The 20,576-nt window shown below is 50.2% G+C and overlaps 3 protein-coding genes across 3 annotated transcripts; 2 read left to right on the top strand and 1 right to left on the bottom strand.

Annotated features, from left to right (window-relative positions):
* Window positions 1-731: 731 nt before the first annotated feature.
* On the top strand, window positions 732-11,321 carry IUM83_13515 (Zinc finger CCCH domain-containing protein 42; the record flags this gene model as incomplete). Its single annotated transcript, XM_067938194.1, has 3 exons — window positions 732-1,556; window positions 10,989-11,085; window positions 11,164-11,321. 3 exons carry the CDS (start codon window positions 732-734, stop codon window positions 11,319-11,321), a joined length of 1,080 nt encoding a protein of 359 aa, XP_067797870.1.
* A 6,119-nt stretch (window positions 11,322-17,440) lies between these two features.
* On the bottom strand, window positions 17,441-18,964 carry IUM83_13514 (Vacuolar protein 8; the record flags this gene model as incomplete). The annotated part of the gene is made up of 1 exon (XM_067938193.1): window positions 17,441-18,964. One exon carries the CDS (start codon window positions 18,962-18,964, stop codon window positions 17,441-17,443), a length of 1,524 nt encoding a protein of 507 aa, XP_067797943.1.
* A 646-nt stretch (window positions 18,965-19,610) lies between these two features.
* On the top strand, window positions 19,611-20,145 carry IUM83_13513 (uncharacterized protein; the record flags this gene model as incomplete). Its single annotated transcript, XM_067938192.1, has 3 exons — window positions 19,611-19,714; window positions 19,822-20,022; window positions 20,100-20,145. 3 exons carry the CDS (start codon window positions 19,611-19,613, stop codon window positions 20,143-20,145), a joined length of 351 nt encoding a protein of 116 aa, XP_067797976.1.
* Window positions 20,146-20,576: the final 431 nt, after the last annotated feature.

The raw sequence follows: 20,576 nt of genomic DNA, 5'->3' as shown, positions 1-20,576 counted from the left end.
AGATTGGATGAATGTGCCACTTCTTTTAAGTACCAAAAGCTTGAATAAGCTTAGCCAAACTTCTCAAGCCTCCATTTGTTTAGTATTGTGGGACGGACACACTACATTTTCGAACCGGTAATCGCCCCGGTTATCACGGCTGGAAAATATGTTTGGAGTAAGTCTCCTTGACTAATCAGCTTCAAATGCCTGCTGTCTCTCCCCGCTGAAACCTGCTGTAAAAAATAGAGAAGTTCGAGTTGAAACGAAGAGTTGAGTTGACTGGATGATTAAATGAGCGAAGGTTTGTTTTGAATCGCCAAAATAGACTTGCCAAAACTGGGAGCTCAGGGGACGGCTTGGCCTATTCAAATTTACTGTTACTTTCCAACTGTGATAACCCTTAATTATTACAAGTGCTTATTAATAAATCATTAATCTCTGTACGATTTTACGATTTATACCTTGTTCATCTACACCGCTAAGTTTTCAAATGGCTACAGTCGCAACTTACACGAGAGAAACATGGTACTTAACCAGAGACTTTCGTGGTGTGGAGTACATGTACCGAAAAAGCCTAGTGGGTGTTTTGGTATTGGGTGTTTGGGATTTTCGAACATGTTTTTTTTTCGATACGTAACCCCGTAACCCTGGGTCTTCGAATAAAACCCAGTTGGGTTGTAACATGCCCGCGCAACCAGCAATTCAGTCTTCAATTTCAAGCAGGGTACAAGCACGCCGCGCCTTGCACTATGCGGTCCAACGACAGCCAGAAGATCATCGTGGTGGGCATCCCCAAGACTCTGGATGACGCGCAGCTGTCGGAGCTGTTCAGCGACTTCGGCGCCGTGGCCGAGGCCAAGGTGGTGCTGGACGCGGCCACCAACGCGTCGCGCGGCTTCGGCTTCGTGACGTTCACAGCCGGCTCGGCGATGCGTGCCGCCATCAAGGGCATGAACAAGAAGGTGGTGCAGGGCCGCACGCTCAACGTGCGGCAGCTGGTGCCCAAGGACCAGTTCCAGGCGCAGAAGAAGGAGGCGCCCGACGCGGCGCAGCGGCCCTGCTGGCTGCTGCGCAAGGGCAAGTGCTCCAAGGGCGCCAACTGCCCGTTCTCGCACGACATCAAGGACGGCGACTTCGGCAACTGCTTCGAGTTCGTGCAGACGGGCGAGTGCAAACGCGGGGACAAGTGCAAGTTCTCGCACCCGCAGAAGGAGAGCGAGGAGAACGACGACAGTGGGGATGGAGACGCACAGAAGAAGCGCTCTACGACCAACAAGAAGGAGGCCAGCAGTGAGACCAAGCCGGTGGAGAAGCGCGTGTGCTACAGCTTCCAGAACGGCCGCTGCCACAGAGGCAAGAAGTGTCTGTACGCGCACGAGCTGCTGGCCAATGGAGCGGCGGACAGCGCGAAGGACAAGAAGCAGGAGAAGAAGCAGGAGAAGCCCGTGAAGGAGCCTTTCGAGGTGGTGAACGAGAAGACGGAGGCCGGAAAGAAGAGGAGACGACCGGGGCACGACGAGGAGGAGACGGAGAGCGAGGACGACGAGGTGGTCGTCGATGTCAAGACGCAGAAGGTGAAGGTCGAGAAGAACCAGAAGGCACCTGCTGCAGCCGGCCTGGCGGCGCACGTGAACAACTTCATGGCGAGTCAGAAGCCGATGGCTCCGAAACAACAGAAGCAGAACCAGAGGCAACAGAGTGCAGGACCCAAGAAATTCGAGTGGAAGGCGAAGGTGCCTGGTGACATCCAGAAACAGGAGCCGGAACAGGAACAGGAGGAGGAAGTGCGGCCGCGTCCCGTCAAGAAGGCGAGAACGGAGAAGATCGATATGGGCGCTGCGTTTGATGGTATCTCAGACGACGAAGCGGGTCCTAGTCGCGGTGGTAAGAAGCGCAAGGTGGACAAGGAGACGATGCGTGTGAACCGCGAGAAGCTGAAACAGGAGCGTCGCGCCAAGCGTAGTGCGAAAAAGACGGCGCTGTCAAAGTTGCTCACCAAGGGCGAAGTCGAGTTGGACGCTTGATTATTGAATACATTGACTGTGGGCACCAAGAGTTGATCATACTTCTACGGAATACATGTACTAGTACTTCAGTATACTGTAGCGTTTATCTTTAGGTCTTTTGTACGGAAGTAAGATTCCACTTTGCGAAGCACTCCAATAGATTTCACCTCGATCTTTTTTGTGTTTGTGTTCTTACACCGATAATTTTTCAAGATGCACTACCTTAAATGCCAAAATTTTTGATAGACAGGTGCAGGTACCCTACACGGTGGCAGCGCTATCGAAACGCACTACAGTATGCTAGCCTCATTAATCATTCTCCAATCGTTTTGAGATACTCCTCTGTTCCACTTGAATAGACCAATTTGGTCTTGAATTTATTTCTGGTCGTGTAGGTCACCTTTTCCAAAACGGAAACCTGCCCCCGAGAGCTGCAGGCCTGGCGCATCCGCCAGTATTTTTTTCGTCGACGCTAATGGGCGCTACGTAGAGAGATAGCGAGCGCTTAAGTAGGAGCCCCATACGTTTTTTGTCGTAAGTTTAGCGATACTGTACTACACCAAAAACATAGGCACCATTTCCTGACACTCGCGCGGGCATTCCCAGCCACAGAAAGAGAACAGCGGCTGTTTTAGAGGCACGTCCTTTTGAAACGGTTTTTTCCAACGTATTCTGGTCAGTCAACATCAAGGTGAAAATTGGACGTTGTTTTATTTAACAGGTGGGTCGGATTTATTCAAAGTTAGTTTTATTCGCTAGTCAGGTCGTCGAGCACTTCAACGCCGCGTTCAACAATGCGAGCGAGGTAGCTTGTGACCGGAGGTGTAGGCTGTTTGCTATTCCGCGGCGGCGCTAACAGCGTGTTAACGTCACCACGAAGCTTCCAGACCTTCTCCAAGAAAGAACAACATATCCCAACCTAGCGCGAGCTCCATCGAGCGCCCCACTCAACAGGCGGCCACCCACACTATGCTGCGTCAAGAATAGCAGTGCCTTGGCATCCGTGGTTGGTTGGATTTCTTTGGTGGCGGTCCTCCTTGGTATCGTTGGCGCGAGAATGCGAATGACACTCAACCATCGAGTAAGCGTTTGCATAGCCCAACGCCTATTCGACATTTCCGCCAACATCTATAATATTTTAGATGTGGTACACAAAAAACCTCAATGGCCATATTCAAGTGGAACGGAGAAGTATATTAGTACTATTGCATGGGTCTGTGATAGAATTCTTACCCCCACTCTCGTAAAGGGTTGAGTAATTGTCGAAACGGATTAATGTACATGTATACATATTAGTGTCCTCCAGTGAAGTACATATAGAGAGAGTTCGTGGTCGTTCGTACGCCTTGTGTTGTCCGAGTACAGACAATGACATACAAAGCCGGCAGACACAAAAAGCTGGCAGACAAAGTCGTGCAGTGGACAACAAGGACTCACCAGCCAATCATATTCAATCAGTAGACTTTGTCTTTGTATTCCATATGCTTCTGAGTACTTTATATGAATTTACGTGTGCTTTGGGAAACTCTAGACGTTTTTATGTCATTTTACGTAGCGCTTTTTTATTAGGGGACGGCATTCATGATACTGGCTTTGTATGTCGTTGTCTGTAAACAGGCACACGCTACCCATCATCGCTGTAATGTACAGGAATGGCTCGCGCGGCTTTCTCATTCAACATCAATCAAGTTTACAGACAGCGCGCCATTTGTCCAACCAACCTAAGTTGGGCACAGATGAATACTCGAGCTAAATGGAGGCAGGCAGCGCCACAACCTTGAAATCGTCTGCGGACAAGTAGCGAGTTGTATGACGCGCCACGTGCTTGACGCTTAAATGGTAGCCGTCGTAGTGGTTGTGCAAATGATGCTGTCCCTGTGCAAGATTTGCCCTCGAGCCGGATTAATGGCAGCAATAACTGGTGATAAAAGTGTCCATCCTCCAATAAGGCTCCTTCCAGCTTTACCTTCCCCCAGTAATTGTTCATAACGTCGCCGATGTACAGCCACTGGCTGCCAGTCGCCGCATTGCGTTGAGTCGGAAGAATCTTGGATGGAGGGGACTGAAGAAAAGGGAGAGGCCATATCGGTGGGTTTGCTACCGCTGGCGTTGCTGCCACGGTCCCGTGCATCGCTCCAGTATTGTCTCCAGAAGACAGGTTAATCAATTCATTGCCAGTCATTCGATTTCTAGCTATTATGTCCACTCAATATGCAGGCAAGAGCTTTGTGCTGACGTTGCTAGCGTCACGTATTGTGTGTATGTGCCACACATTGTCCCAGAAGGGGTATCGTCCCTAATGCGTCCCGCTTCGACCCGCAACAAAGAGCTCATTCCGCATCCCGCGAGATACAAGACTGAGCCTTACAGTAGTTTTTTTTGCTGGTGTGCAAACAGCTACATACTGTACGTCCTACAATGAGGCACAAGGAGCGCAATGCATCCAGTCGGCAAGTGGTCTCCATCGTGTCCTTGCCGCCAGAATCCACCAGTTGTACATGACATGGACTGTTGCCTCCACTCATTATTAATGTGCCGAATGCTCATCGTACCATGCGTCCTGCGTGGTATGCTGGACATCACTTGGCGCGCATTTCTCAAGCCGCATCGTGTAGTTGAAGCCTGGATTAATAAGCGTTGAAGCCAGCTATTATATTATATTTACAGTGATCTGCTTCCTCTGCAAACCGGCAAAATTCTATAATTTTCGATATTGCATAGTTATGCGAAAAGTACCGCACTCCGACTCTTCATCCCAAAGTACTGATATAGTTAAGTAAATCACCCCAAGCCCGGATAGAATGGTTCGTATTGCTTCGTACGAACGTGAAGAACACGTTGACATAAGCAACAATGAGAGGGATGTCAATACACTGGCTGATTATCGGCAGAGGTATGGAGTAATACCCACAACGAGTCTTCAGGGATCGATCTGACGAATACTAAATCAGTATGTTGGTGTTGTTGGATTGTCTACGTAATTACGCGACAAGTTATACATTGTATATATATCAGGTGTTCGTTGAGGAAGCAGATTTCTGTAATGCACAGGCAAAACCTGACGGGTAATCGTCAGCATCAAAAGGTGCAAACATGTGCTGCTAGTAATCCGACGGACACGACACCTTCGCCTGTCAACGATACATTGTATCGTTGACAGGCATGTCATGTCAGCAGCAATGGAGGCATACCCGTTGTCGTTGTTTGGCTGGCAACAGCCATAACTCGTATGAGGGGCTGGAAATAACTACATGTACATGACATCTTGTATACCTTCATTGCCGCTCTCCTAGCGTGTCACCATTGCCACCTGTCAGATTTGCGGCACATGGGATAGCCTCCTAAAAACAAAAATGCTGAAATTCGCAACACTGACCTAGGAGTCAACAATACGGAGCAACGCCTAAGCCCCTGATGTTTTCTCGCCTCAATGTGCCTCTTCCTGGACAGCAGCGGGTGCTGGTCCTTCACCGTGTAGTCGTCTACTGTTGATTCAGTCTTGAATTTGCCGACTGAATCCGAGAAGCGAACAGGAATGCTTAATAACCTGGTTGGCACCGTCACTGAGGCGGTGACCTCGGACCCGGCCACTGCTGCGTACTCGTTGTCCGCCTTCGCTATCGGCGACTGGGGTACTACTACGTACAAGAGCTCATGCTGCACCCGCTCAGAGGCTTACACCAACTACGATATCGTCGCTGAGGATGTTGTTGCGAGCTTGATGAACACGGAAGCCGGTACCGCAGCTGTGAAACCCCAAGTTATCATTGGCCACGGTGACAACTTCTACTGGACGGGAATCAACAGCGCCTCGGGCCGGGATTCGCGCTTCACGACGACGTTCGAGGACAAGTTCAACGGTGACAACATCAAGACCATTCCGTGGGTGAACGTGATGGGCAACCACGACTACGGTGGCTCCAGCTACATCTGCCACAATGGAGACAACAACGCCAAGTGCGAGAGCACCGAGGCGCTGATTCAAGGACTGGAGAACAAGTTCAAGTGGCAGTCGAAGTACACGAGTCCCAACGACAACCGCTGGATCCTGGAGGACCACTTCTACGTCCACCGCATTGAAGACGCCGCCACGGGGATCAGCATTGACATCTTCAATGTGGACACTAATGACGCAGACATTCACGGCGCCATGCAGATCTGCTGCCAGTGCTTTGGGTACACGAGCGGCGATAGCACTGCCTGCAAAACGGTTGGCCGTGGGCACCAGTACTGTGCCGGAGGAGATACTGGGGCATTTGATAGCTGCATGGCCAAATTCTCCGAGTGGGGCGATCGCTCGCGTGCCCAGATCGCCGAGAAGGTGAAACAGTCCACCGCAACGTGGAAAATCATCAACAGCCACTACAGCGTGTACAATCACTACACGGAGGCTAACATGAACAAGTGGCTCGATGTTCTACGCGACTCAAGTGCGCATGTGTGGATCAATGGCCACGCCCACGCTGAGAAGCACGACTATTCGGCCTCGCTGGGAATTCATTTCCTTGAGAACGGTGCTGGTGGTGGCACACAGAGGGAGTCTGCTAGTAGCATTCCAGCTTATGCAGCTTCATTCGTCAAGAACGAATGGGCCTACTCGGGCGACGAGTACGGCTTCATGTCGTTCCAGGCGTCGAAGGACTGGCTGAAGCTGCAGTACCATACAGCGGACCAGTCCTGGGTCTTCGGAGAGAATGTCACTTCCACGACGGTGGGTGGCGTCGCCACTAAGCACTGCTGGTACATCCCTGCTGACGGCACGGAGGGTCGGGGATGCTAATATGTTGGCGTTTTGCTGGTACTGCAACTTGAAGCAGTATATCGAGAATCGTTACCGCCTTAGATTTTATGCTTTTAACCGCGAGTAATCCTGAAATGTTCGAAACTATATTGTGTTGTAGTGCTTTTGAGTTTCATGGTTACCCTCTGTAGGCTTTTTGTGATGTTTACCGCATGTCATTCACACCGATGCGAGATGTGAGATGCCAAAAGCAAAACCGGTAGATACGTGCATGGAAACCACGATGAATTTTAGTGTTGATTGTCCGGCGTCTGATGTCGGAAGGTTTTATCAGGCGCCAACGGTGCTGGCAAATCACTGTCAGTGCAGGTATCTTTGCTTGCACGCCTCCAATTCCGCACCATCAGCAGGAAACCACCAGCAGTGCTCCGTCGCGACGCCGCCGACCGTCGACCCATCAACTTCTCCGTACTTGTTTTCCGTTGTGTGGTACTACAGCTTCATCCAGTCCTTCGATACCTCCAACGAGAAAAAAGCCGTACTCATCGCCTGTATAGGTTTACTCGTTCTTAGCGTACTGGATCGCGAACGATGGAATTCCACTCGCAGATTCTTTCTGAATGTCACCGCCAGCGCCATTTTCCACGAAGTGCATTCCGAGAGATGCCGAGTAGTCATGCTTCCCGCCGAGGGTGTGGCCATACAGAAAGAAACGCCTGGATTCCGGAACTCCTCAGAACGTCGAACCACTTTGTCATACCAGCCTCAGCGTAGTGGTCGGGTGGCCCGAATGGCTGTTCACAATCTTCCAGGTCGCTTTAGAGGCCGCCGTCTTCTCCTTCAGCTGAGTGCACGAATCATCGCCCCACTCGGAGAATTTGGCCATGCAGCTATCAAATGCCCCACTGTCCCCTCCGGCACGGCACGGTACTGGTGCCCTCGGTCAACCGTTTTGCAGGTAGTGCTATGCCGTTGGAGTTGCCTTAGCTCTGGCAACAGATCTGCATGGCGCCATGGATGTCGGTGTCGTTCGTGTCCACATTGAAGATGTCAATGCTGACCCCCGTGGCGGCGTCTTCAATGCGGTGGACGTAGAAGTGGTCCTCCAGGATCCAGCGGTTGTCGTTGGGACTCGTGTACTTCGACTGCCACTTGAACTTGTTCTCCAGTCCTTGAATCAGCGCCTCGGTGCTCTCGCACTTGGCGTTGTTGTCTCCATTGTGGCAGATGTAGCTGGAGCCACCGTAGTCGTGGTTGCCCATCACGTTCACCCACGGAATGGTCTTGATGTTGTCACCGTTGAACTTGTCCTCGAACGTCGTCGTGAAGCGCGAATCCCGGCCCGAGGCGCTGTTAAGGGTGTACGCCGACAGTAAGTAGTGCGGCAGTGACCCGAAGTGTGGCAAGTGTCCAGCCACCCTGACCTTCGACGAGCTTGGCGAGGAGCCCGTTTACTTTCGCCCTCAGGCGGTGGAGCCTGTAGCGGAAGAAGAGCTCCCATGGAAGAGCTAAAAGACGGCACACTCCGATGCAGCATCGATGCTGTAGGTATAGTCCTCATCAAGACGGCTCCAGCAGCCGCCACAATAACCATCACAATTTGAAACAGTGGAACTTATGAACGCACTCTCAACAACGCTTTGCGTTGAAGTTGATAAGTGAACTGGATGCGAGCTCTTAGTACTTGCAGTATTGTACTGCTGCTGTAATAATTTTGAATATTCTAGATTGTGAACCATAAGATTTATGATTGAAATCAGTCAAACGAGCTAGCTTGTACCGTTTACACGAGAACTAGCTTATTAACACGCCTTGCCTTCCGAACCGTCGGCAGGAATGAACCAGCAGTGCTTCGTCGCGACCCCGCCGATCTTCATGTCCGCGATGTTCTCCGTGAAGTTCCAGTTCTTGTCTGCCGTGTGGTACTGCAGCTTCAACCATTTCTTGGACCCTGATACAGACATGAATCCGTACTCGTTGCCCGTGTAGGCCCACTCCCTCTTTACATATTTGGTCGCGAAATCCGGGATCGTGCTCGCGAACTCTTTCTTCATGCCGCCGCCAGCTCCGTTCTCCACGAAGTGCATCTTGAGCGACGCCGAGTAGTCGTGCTTCTCGCCGTGAGTGTGGCCGTAGATGAAAGCGTTGATGCCCGAGCCACGAAGCGCATCGAACCATCGGTTCATACCGTCCTCCTTGTAGTGCTGGTACGGGGAGTAGTGGCTGTTCACGATCTTCCAGGTCGCCGTGGACGCCTTCGCCTTCGCCGCGAGCTGCTTGCGAGAATCCTCGGCCCACTCCGAGAACTTGGCCATACAGGTGTCATACATTGCCGTGTCTGCGCCACAGCAGTACTTGTCGCCACGAGCAATGCTACCACAGCCGCCGTTGTCGTTACTGGGAGCGTAGCCGTAGCACTGGCAACAGACACCATGGGCGCCAGCGATGTCGGCGTCGTTCATGTCGACATTGAAGATGTCAATGCTCACTCCCGTGGCACGGTCCTCGATGCGGTGGACGTAGAAACGGTCGTCCAGGTGCCAGCGGTTGTTGTTGGGGCTCTTGTACGTCGACTGGTAGCTGAACTTGTTCTGCAGGCCCTGCAGCATTTCCTGCGTGCTGTTGCACCTCACGAGCTGGTCACCGATGTTGCAGACGTAGTTGGCACCACCGTAGTCGTGGTTGCCCATGACATTCACCCAGTCGACGTTCTTGATGTTGGCTCCAGAGTACTTGGACTCGTACGTCGTCTGGAAGCGGGCGTTACGGCCCTCCAGACTATCAATGCCAGTCCAGTAGAAGCTGTCGCCGTGGCCAAGCACTGCCTTTGGCTTCGAGATGGCAGCTTGCTTGTCCATGAGCATTCCCACGACCTCCTGCGCGTGGAGGTCGAAGTTGTTGAACGTGCCTCCGCAGCACGAGCCGCGGTCCGTAGTCGCTCCCCAGTCACCGACAGCGAAAGCTGACACCGTGTACTTGGCCGTGGCGGGATTCGTAGTCGCGCCCACGCCCGCGCCATTTGAAGCCCCCGCCATGGCGAGCAGCACTGCAGCGTTGGCCAAAATCTTGGTGTTGAGCATGACAATCGAGGATGTCTTGATTTGCTTGGGTTGTGCTCTTCGAGGCAAAATGAAGAATGAGTACCTGTACCGGGTGCTGTGTGCTGTACTATGAGTATGCTGGTGGTTGGAGGTATACTGGGTCCCAGTGACTGGGTACTGTACATACTGTAATAGTACGACGGTGTTTTATTGTCATCTGTTGTGCCAAGAAAAGTCGGCCCCATCGGCGCCCGATTCATGGCCCGGATAGTTTTTGTTGTTCGTCGCAGGGTTTCCGGGATTGCTTCGCCACTTGACCGAACATTTATAGGGCTTGTCGGTATCGATAAGGCCATCGTTGCAACTCAAATATACTGCATAGCGCTGCGCATACAGCGCTGTGTTAACGAGGAAGTACCCAAGCTACGTATAGGTATCAGGATCTGTTAGAGGAGGCAGTCATAAGTTCCTAAATGCACAAGTAGCACCTCCCTTAAAAGTTCACTTGTACTACCGAAACTCCACTTCTCAAGGCTCCATATGTATTGTTAACGTTAAAACTTCATAAGACGAATGAGGTCGAATACACGCGAGTAAAAGCCTTGTAGACCACTGCTTCGAATGATATCCTCGATGCGTACGATAGTTTGAGCAAAGGTCGTTTCGAAGACGAAATCAGCGGTTTACATTAACTGCGATGGCGGAGGTGAGCTGCAGGAACCAAAACTGTCTGGCAACGGCTCTGTGGTCGCACCTGCGAGCGCAGGCACGCAACAATTATGAAAACGTACGGAAGATGCAGAGCCAGGATTACTCTTATTGAGATCGTCTCTTTATTTAAACAAAAAACACAATTATTTATCAATAATCTTGTATATTATAAACATAACAAATAAAATCGTTTACATTTATAATAATTGTAGAAAGCGGTGACGCCAGTTTTAATGTTGTGGTGGATATTTCTTTGCATTTGAGTTTTGGCCAAGTCAACGCTCAAATGTTTAAATTAAAGTCCTTGTCATGTACATACATGTACTAACGGAAATTCCCGATTAATACCCTCTACCCAAATAGTACCCTCTCAGAGTAACCCGGTAGTAACCCTACAGTAACTCACGTACCCTACCCTGCTCTGATGACCAGACATCTTGTTACACCTCACTTCACTATAGAACGCAGCCCCAGCCATTCACTAGCGCTGCCTGCACACGTTCGCAGGATCTACTCTACATGGAGATCAACGCCTGGAAGGAGAGCGACAAGGTCGAGTACACTCGCTTCGGCAACCCGCGCATGCCGGCGGTGGCTGGGGTTTGTGAGTGGGTAAGGAAGGCATGGCGCGACACTGACAGCAACACTGTCATTAACTCAGTCTCTGCTGCTGGGTTTGCAGACAGCTACCTGGACTGGCACGTTGCGAAGCACGACGTGTATGGTGAGCAATTCTGTACAAGCTGGGAAGCCGCTGACGAGGACCACGAGGATATGGACGACTTTAACCTGGACGAGCTGCACGACGCTCTTGATGATGCTGCACTGATCGACGAGTAAGCTAAGGTAGCGATGTAACCTTTTGGTAATACAGAGTAACCTTTCGAGATTTTGTGAGGGGTACTATTAAATAGTGCCCGGGGTATTATTCCGTAATTTCCGTTATGTACGGAATGAGCTTACTTGTGGTTGAACCTGCTTATCTCAAAAAGGATCACGTTGGCTTGAGGTAACTGTCGACGCGTTGAAAGGGCAACATATGATAACCCTATGATGGGGGGCCCTATCCAGGCCTGTAATCACGATTTTGGTGTGCACATGTACGAAAAGATTTGCTCTGGTTTCTACGAAAAGATTTGCTCTGGTTTCTACGAAAAGGCAACCTTTTGTCCCCAGGCTGAAAGCGTACGGGCACCGTACGCGCGGCCTCCGATAGTTTAATATGAACGTTGTAACAAGTTATATATGGACGCCATACACGCGAGATTTGACGATCTTAGCCAACATTTTCGAGGTATTTTGAGGAAAACTCGGTTAGCCAGTTTTGATGCGATCCTTGCTCATATCGAGTATCTCTAAGTTGTCCCTAGCTCTATAATGATTGTCTTTCCACTGTACTCACTCGTTTCTCCGTTGCATCTCCAGTTGTCTCTAAACAAAATTGATTTTTTTTACCGATTTGTCCAACTTCCGACCGCAGTTTTGACTTGCTGCACTGCTCGAATCAAACCAACTCCCAGGCTTTCCTCTTTCTCTACGTCTATCTTGCTCGCCTTTTCGAGCTCTGCAACGTTCAAATTGAGTCTACTCGTACGCGCGGGAGGCCCCCTGTCCAGGAGAGACTATCCTACACCTGGAGACAAAAGGTTTTTTAAAACCATTACATGTACATTAAAATGTACATGTATTAATGTATTAAGAGTGCCACCCTGATTTAAACCTTGTTGGCGTCTCCGGTTAATCCCATGTCTCAAGCAGAAGGGTTCATGGACGGCTTTCTCAACAAACTGACAGTCAGCAGCGTAGACGTGCCTACCGTACGTGTATTTAAACCTAAAACTCTATTTTGCATGTGCGTGTGGGCAGTTGTCTATTGGACACAACCTACGTGCGTAGATGCTAACATGAAAGTCGTGCTATACGCTTATTGTTACTAAATATTCGGTAGACGGTAAAACAGCAGGCCTTATTAATGATAAGGCCTACTGCTTTACTGTACAGTACCATAAGTATGGCCCGTATGTAACTGCAGCCTGGGGTGCAGCCGAGGCAGAGACAAACCCTCTGCCTAAATCCACCAGATGACTGCGACAAAGGCGCCTCAGGAACATGGAAGTGACCAGCGTAACGCAAGTATTGATGACCGACTGGCTTCAATGAACGACAGCATGGATGACTGCGACACAAGCAACGCTTCAACAAGCTCCAAATCAACACCTGAAGGCACGACAGTTCGTCTTCACTTATGTTTCTCCTGCAGAGACCCCATACCTGCGAATGGTGCTTAGAAGTGGACGTTAAAAGTGTTCGTGGCTAATGCGACTATTTCATACAAAAGTATTATTGACAGCGGAATCCGTTCTAACCCAATTGTTCCAGCGGCCGAAGCTACGCGTCTTCATGTGAGCATGCACAGTAACACTGTTCGAGCTCGATTACAGTCGAGCTTTAAGGTCTGATCGGACAAACAGTGCTGTGAACAGTCGCGCTGCTGGTTGACATTCCGTACAACTTGTGAGCGACGAACAACAGTAGAGGTTCATAAACCATGGCCAAGCTACAGTCTGTATACGGTACAGCACGGTTAGTACAGCACTGTATACCGTATTCGGATGTTGATGAACAGCCCATCAGCATCCGGATTCTTTCCTCTGCGGGAAATATGAACGCAATCAAATGGTTTGCTCAAGCCATAGAGCTTTGGCGCTTGGCTAGAGCCTATCAGTAAAAAAAAGAAACACTAGCAAAAAAAAGTTGTTTCCTATTAATACTGCGATATGTGTACCTATACAGTGTAGTAATGCAATACATATACATGTAGCTTACATGTAAGCACGCCATCAAGGATTGCTTCCTCCCAGAATTGCCAACCACCCGATCGCAAATCTCCTCGTTCTTGAGCGCACGATAAACACGATTGCAGCACGGATAGATGACACCATATGCCGCTCGATCGACGAGGCGACGGGGTTACATCAACCCAACGTGATCCCTTTCTGAGATAGGCAACTGCACAATAAACATGAAAAAGTCAAAGTACATGTACCAATATTAGTATACCCAGGCTAAGCTTCTTAAAGCTTTGTTGCTGATTCCCGATTCCAGGAGTAGCATCGCTATCGCATCTCGTCAATGCAACTGATTTTAGCACAGTACTCACCTACTTACATGTTCAGCTGGCGCCGTATTCGACATGTATTCGTACAGCTCCGTAAAAGCCAAAGTCGCGCCTACAGTAACATAAAAACAATCGATTGCGCCGTTGGTACTCAACTTACAGTAATCACTTAATTCTGCATGGCTGCGACTTTGCCCATCATCAATGTTGGAACTTCAAACAGATCAGTTGTCAGACGCGCGTCTCGCCTTCCTTTGGGTGCGTTGGTGGGTACTGTACGATGTTTTCCATTACGTACTAGATAGCTACGCTGTGTCTTCGTTGGTTGGGAGTGGCCGTGTTAGCGCGACTCGTTACACTCTTTAGTATTAATAACTTCACGTTTGAAAAATATTGAGAAGTGAGGGTATAGTCACTGATCGCGATCCATAGTTCCTCTTTGCATTCGTATGTATTTAAAAATTCACGAACTTTGTGTCGTAAGGCGCGTGCACAGTTCCAAGACCTGATTAAATTCCATTGAACTGTTGCTTTACTGTACTACTTGTATTGGACTGGCCGACATATAATATTATAGTTTGTACTGGCCAAAAGTTAGGGTAAAGCGCTCCAGTAGGGTTAGTCCACGAGCAATCAAAATACGAGCACATCATTGGCTCAATCCGTAAATCATATGGCAACACATCTGGATGCATTGGACAGGCAATTATGTTGACGTCGAAGACCAGGTTTGATTATTTTCAAAATCAAATCCGCTCGTATTTCAGAAGTTGCCCATCCTGTCTTATGTACATGTATCTTACAGTATTAACGACACTTATCGATAAGAAGACTCCGAAGCAAAGTCATAGCAGGCTAGAAGCTCTCCTGTTGTCAATACTCGCCCAACTTCTGCTGACATGCGCTCATTATGAAGCTGAAACGTTGTGGTTTTATGCTGCGTTGCAGTTGCTTTTTAGACTTGGCTTCTAGCGTCAATTATGATACTATGTTGGTGGTGATGCAGTGAAGGATGAATTTGGTGGCAATATTGACCGGGGCCCATACATCGCTAGACAAGCTTGTTTATGTGAAATATAGTATGCTAGAACGACAAGAACCGTGGAGTCATTTTGTGGACCACAGAGGCTTCGGTCGACAAATATTGATAAAGTTATGACCCAAAACTCGTTCATGTTACAAATCCCCGTACAATTGTTTTGGTCAGTACAATAGTTTCCTCATCAAATCCCGCAACAACGAGAAAAAACTATGGCCGTTGAAACAAGGAAAAAGGGTTAGGGAATGATGCTTACTGAAAACAAGTAAGATGTCCCAAAAAACATGGTGAAACAGGCTGAAATGTGTTTGGTTTGTGGGACGGGTGTCGTCGTGTCAAATCCTATGGATCAAGGTGAACTATGCTGCCAAACCTAGATCTATCGATCGTTAAAGCCCGCATGACCAAGCGCCGAGCAGGGAATCGTAAGACCAACCAGGACCATGGGGCTGAGTCTGCGGGCTGTTCGTGGCTCTGAAATGCCAGGGGGGGGGGTCGATTTAGCTTAAGTGCCCCTGCTAGATTTGAGTGCTGTTTCACCCCCTCCGACTGAAACCATGAACTATACATTTTCCGAAAACTATCCAGGTTATGAATCGAGAATTGATGGGGGCGACTTTTCTTGGCGCAACAGATGACGCTATCTTGGCAGCACAGTGTGTCCCGTTGGTCCAGCCATCTGCCATCGCAGTAAGTTTCACCGCAGTTCATTCTCCCTTTTGCGTCGACGAACACAATTCAAATCCCAGCACGCAAAGACAACTCGGAAAGCTATGCTGAACTCTAAGGTGCTTACCAATGCTGCGGTGCTGCTCGCCATGGTGGAGGCTTCAAATGGCGCGACGACGGATCCTGCAACAGCACAGTATACTGTGTCGGCTTTCGCTGTCGGTGACTGGGGAGCCACTACGGACCGCGGCTCGTGCTGCGGAGGCACGTTCAACAACTTCGACCTCCACGCGCAAGAGGTCGTGGGAATGCTCATGGACAAGCAAGCTGCCATCTCGAAGCCCAAGGCAGTGCTTGGCCACGGCGACAGCTTCTACTGGACTGGCATTGACAGTCTGGAGGGCCGTAACGCCCGCTTCCAGACGACGTACGAGTCCAAGTACTCTGGAGCCAACATCAAGAACGTCGACTGGGTGAATGTCATGGGCAACCACGACTACGGTGGTGCCAACTACGTCTGCAACATCGGTGACCAGCTCGTGAGGTGCAACAGCACGCAGGAAATGCTGCAGGGCCTGCAGAACAAGTTCAGCTACCAGTCGACGTACAAGAGCCCCAACAACAACCGCTGGCACCTGGACGACCGTTTCTACGTCCACCGCATCGAGGACCGTGCCACGGGAGTGAGCATTGACATCTTCAATGTCGACATGAACGACGCCGACATCGCTGGCGCCCATGGTGTCTGTTGCCAGTGCTACGGCTACGCTCCCAGTAACGACAACGGCGGCTGTGGTAGCATTGCTCGTGGCGACAAGTACTGCTGTGGCGCAGACACGGCAATGTATGACACCTGTATGGCCAAGTTCTCGGAGTGGGCCGAGGATTCTCGCAAGCAGCTCGCGGCGAAGGCGAAGGCGTCCACGGCGACCTGGAAGATCGTGAACAGCCACTACTCCCCGTACCAGCACTACAAGGAGGACGGTATGAACCGATGGTTCGATGCGCTTCGTGGCTCGGGCATCAACGCTTTCATCTACGGCCACACTCACGGCGAGAAGCACGACTACTCGGCGTCGCTCAAGATGCACTTTGTGGAGAACGGAGCTGGCGGCGGCATGAAGAAGGAGTTCGCGAGCACGATCCCGGATTTCGCGACCAGTTACGTGAAGAATGAGTGGGCCTACACGGGCGACGAGTACGGATTCATGTCTGTATCGGGATCCAAGGAATGGTTGAAGCTGCAGTACCACACGGCGGACACCAACTGGAACTTCACAGAAAATATCGCGGACATGAAGATCGGCGGGGTCGCGACGAAGCACTGCTGGTTCATTCCTGCCGACGGTTCGGAAGGCAAGGCGTGTTAATGCTTAAGTTGCTGTTCGGACCGGGTGGTATTTGTATTGACTTCACTCACACGATACGTTTACTGCCTAGTAAGTCAATTCTCCTCGCTAATGTTTCACTCTTACTTTAGGTTGAATGTCTTCAAGAAGCTGAATTGTAAGAACCGACTTCACTACTGTAGAACACGGCAACCCGTGCTCAATACCTAATACGAATAGTTTTGTTTTGATGCACAATCGATGCACGCATCAAATTCGAGGGGAGGTGGTACACCACGCCACACTCAAACTTGCTTTCCCGACAGCTCGTGCATCATTTGTCAGTGCTTGATCAGGCGTAAACCAACCTCTTAGCACGGTAGTGCCCAATGTAACCCAGACTTCGCTCTTGAATATCCGCATAGCTATGTAAGTTGCGGTTTCCTTTCCATGATAACGACATGTAGCTCATAGAAGCCCAGCTCCAGTCGATGATGCCATGCTGAATCCCCACCGTCTCTTTTCCAATCTGTACAATCTTACGTACATTGAGGAGCAAGAGCCCAAAGATCTCGCTGCATACAAGGCCATCCCCTCCACACCATCGCAAACACAATCGTTATGCGGTCAAGAAAGGTCAAAATGAGCTCTAGCTGCGACAGCGAAGTCATATCTACGAAAACCGAAGGATCTCGGTCTTCAAGCTCCTAAGGTTGTCTCTCGCCATCAGCGCGATGTGGAACGCTGGTTTAATACAAGCATGTATATTCAGTCTCTTCACCACTGCCTACTCAGTGTCATCTCGTTACTTACCGATGAAGAAGCTGCGGATGCCTAGCCGAAGTTTCGCCTTGATGGCCTTGGTACTCGATAGTTTGTCCATTGCTTTTGATGCCCAAACCTTCTGTTCCGCTGTACCGGATCTCACGAGCATCGTCAGCGGAGTTTTCGCTCCATGGCGAAGAATTTCGGCTCGGTTGGTATCATTTCGAGACGCTAAATTCATCAAAGCATGAGCGCTCCAGATCTTCTGTCCGTCCGTTCCGTGACGAACCAGACTCACTAACGGGGCGATCACTCCTTGTTTTGCGATGTCCGTCTTGAACGCCAAGTTGGTGCTAGCAAGATGAGCCAAGACGTTCACAGCCAACTGCTTCTGTGCGTCGGTTCCGGTTTGGACCATCGCGGTTAACGGAGGGATGGCACCTTCACGAACAATCTCTACTCTCACTGCGTCGTTGCTGGACGAAAGATGCGCCAGGACGTTGGTTGCTAAACGCTTTTGCTCCTCAGTTCCATCTCGCACGAGTGCTACTAAGGGAGGGATGACTCCTTCACGTGCAACTGCGGCGCGAGTGCCGTCGTTCATAGCGGAGACTTCTACCAAACCATTTGTGGCCCACGCCTTCTGTCTGTCCGTTCCGGTTCGGAGGAGGTGAATTAGCGGCGGCAGAATGCCTTCTTCCATGACATGAGCTCTGATTTCGTCGTGGCTGACAAGTTTAGCGAGTTCTTCCGTTGCGATTCGCTTGTCTTCCTCGTTTCCAGTTCTCACGTGTTCCAATAGATGCGTGATATCTTCCTGACTGCTCTCCAGACTTTCCAAGTCGCTGTGAACCGTCTCGGGTGTGTTCATCTTCGCGCCACTATCGGTTGCGTTTTCGTTGGCGAAATTCACATTAGAGTTCCTACTGTCCGAGGGCTGGTTGGAATCTGCCTCCTTGGTGGCAGCCACCATGACATCGAACAGGTAGGAACCACAGCTGGAGCACATGCATTGCTCGCCAGCGATCGAAGCATTGCAAGCTCCGCAGCATTTTAATTCAGTTTTTGGTTTGACCTCGTTCTGTTGATCCGAGGCACACCCATTTTGACGAATCAACTCGACTTCCAATCGATTGAAGAGAACGATAGGCTCCATCACATCCTGTTGAGCCCGCTTGTCAGCTTCCCATTGTTGCCTCCAGTCAGTAGGTTTTACGTTGAGCACGGCATGAAGCCCGTCAATATCTTCGTTGATCGCATGTACATCGTCCATCAACGTCTGGTACTTGACAAGACGTCGGACTAGTCGTTTTTCGTGGTAGCGTTCGAAGCAGATCGAACTCTTGGTCAGAACTGCGACGAACTTGTCGAGCGCTTCCGCTTGCGAGGCTTCATCGTTGATTTCCTTGCTCTTCATCGCGCAGAAGACACCATCCAGTCGCTGGTGCAGTCTCGTGCAAACGTGCCGAACCTCTTTCATGTCGTCAGCATGCTGAAGGACCACCGACAGCACATCCTCTGGTGAACCCCACCCGGGGATCTTCAATTCGACCAGAATGCCCATCTTGTAGAGGGAAGAGAGGCGATGCTTGCGAAGGCTTATGACGGTTTGAAGGGAAGTGGGCGAACAGGAAAATGGTGTCGTTCATAACAACCAACGTATCAGGCAACCACAGAGCAGGAAAATCCTGTGGAGCTCATGCATATTGAATATCAACTACGGTCAGACGATGAGGATAGCATTGTGAAAGAACCGACGCCACCTATTTTGCTCCATCGTGGAGTTCCAACACGAATAGCGGAGGTGGCGCTTGTTTGTGGTTCGAGGACAACCCAGCGATGCTCAGAGAAACAGCGATCCTAGTTGATGACAGAACTCGGTCAGATGTACGAACGAGTATCGGCGATGATACACCTCGGTCAGATACGGTGTTAGTGACGAAGACTCCAAAAGACGACAAGGCCGATGATGAAGTGTATTAAATCTCCTGGCGCCGTTTGACTATTTGTATCACAGGAGAATACAGCATCCGTCTGCATTCAAGTGCCCTAAAGCCGCCTTTGCCAGTTCTCCGACCCACTTCGAACGAGCTCAATCAAGTAGCATGGCACCTTCTCTTTAATCTCGACACGGTGTTTCATTGTGTCTCGACTGTTCGACCGTACGAGTGCCACAAGAAACAGAAGAACTCCTTCCGTGCAAGTTCCGCATGGTTCGCTCTACTGGAATCAGCGAGGTTTCCCAGTGCAAGTGCCGCGGCACACATTTCCATGTCAGTCCCATCTCGAAGTACTGCAACAAGAGGCAAGAGAGGTGAGAGGTGAAATACCTCGTTCTCAAACGATTTTCTCCAGTATTCTCGACACAAGATAGACGTGCAAGCAACATTGCTGCAACGCGCTTGAGACATTTGACCCTAGATTCCAGAAGCTCTACGAGCAGAGGAATAGCTTGCTCGTTTGCTACTGCAACACGTATCTCATCGTTATCTTCAACCAGGTCACCCAGTGCGCGTACGGCACATTCCTTTTATTCCCCAGGTCCACTGCGAAGAAGCGCGATAAGTGGTGGAATTGCACCCGCATGTGCGATTTCAACTCGTTTTCATCCGTGACAGCAAGGTATCTCAGTGCATGCGAAGCCGCTTCTGTTTGCTCATCCGTCCCTCCTCTTAGAACCGTAATTAACGCCGGAACAGCGCCTTCACGAATAATATCGCTGCTTGCAGGGTCGTAGTTTGCTAGCACTCCCAACATATTGGCGGCGAAACGATTTTGCTGGACGGTCCCCCCTTTCACAAGTCCTACGATAAGTGCGACAGCTCCTTCCTCAACCATAGATTCCTCAGCATCGTCGCTGTATGCAAAATAGCCTAAGGCGTACGCGGCACACTCCCTCAGAACGTCAGCTCCATCTCTTAAAAGTGCAACGATCGGTGCGATCTCCGTTCCGTGTCCGTCATGTAGCTAGTTGCACGAGCTCAGATTTCCCAGCGCCTGGACTGCTGCGTACTTTTGTTACTCGGTTCCTAAACGTACAAGATCCACCAATGTTGTAATAACTCCTGTCCGCACGATCTCATATGTGTAATTCCCCATTTGAAGTAAAGAAACCAGTGGATTCACTACCCCAGCTTCCCGTAAGTCATCGGAGTTTCCTTTTAATGCAATGATAT

This window comes from Phytophthora cinnamomi (genome assembly GCF_018691715.1).
Source record: "Phytophthora cinnamomi strain GKB4 chromosome Unknown Contig12, whole genome shotgun sequence".
Classification (NCBI taxonomy): Eukaryota; Oomycota; class Peronosporomycetes; order Peronosporales; family Peronosporaceae; genus Phytophthora; species Phytophthora cinnamomi.
This window is presented reverse-complemented; position numbering and strand designations above follow the sequence as displayed.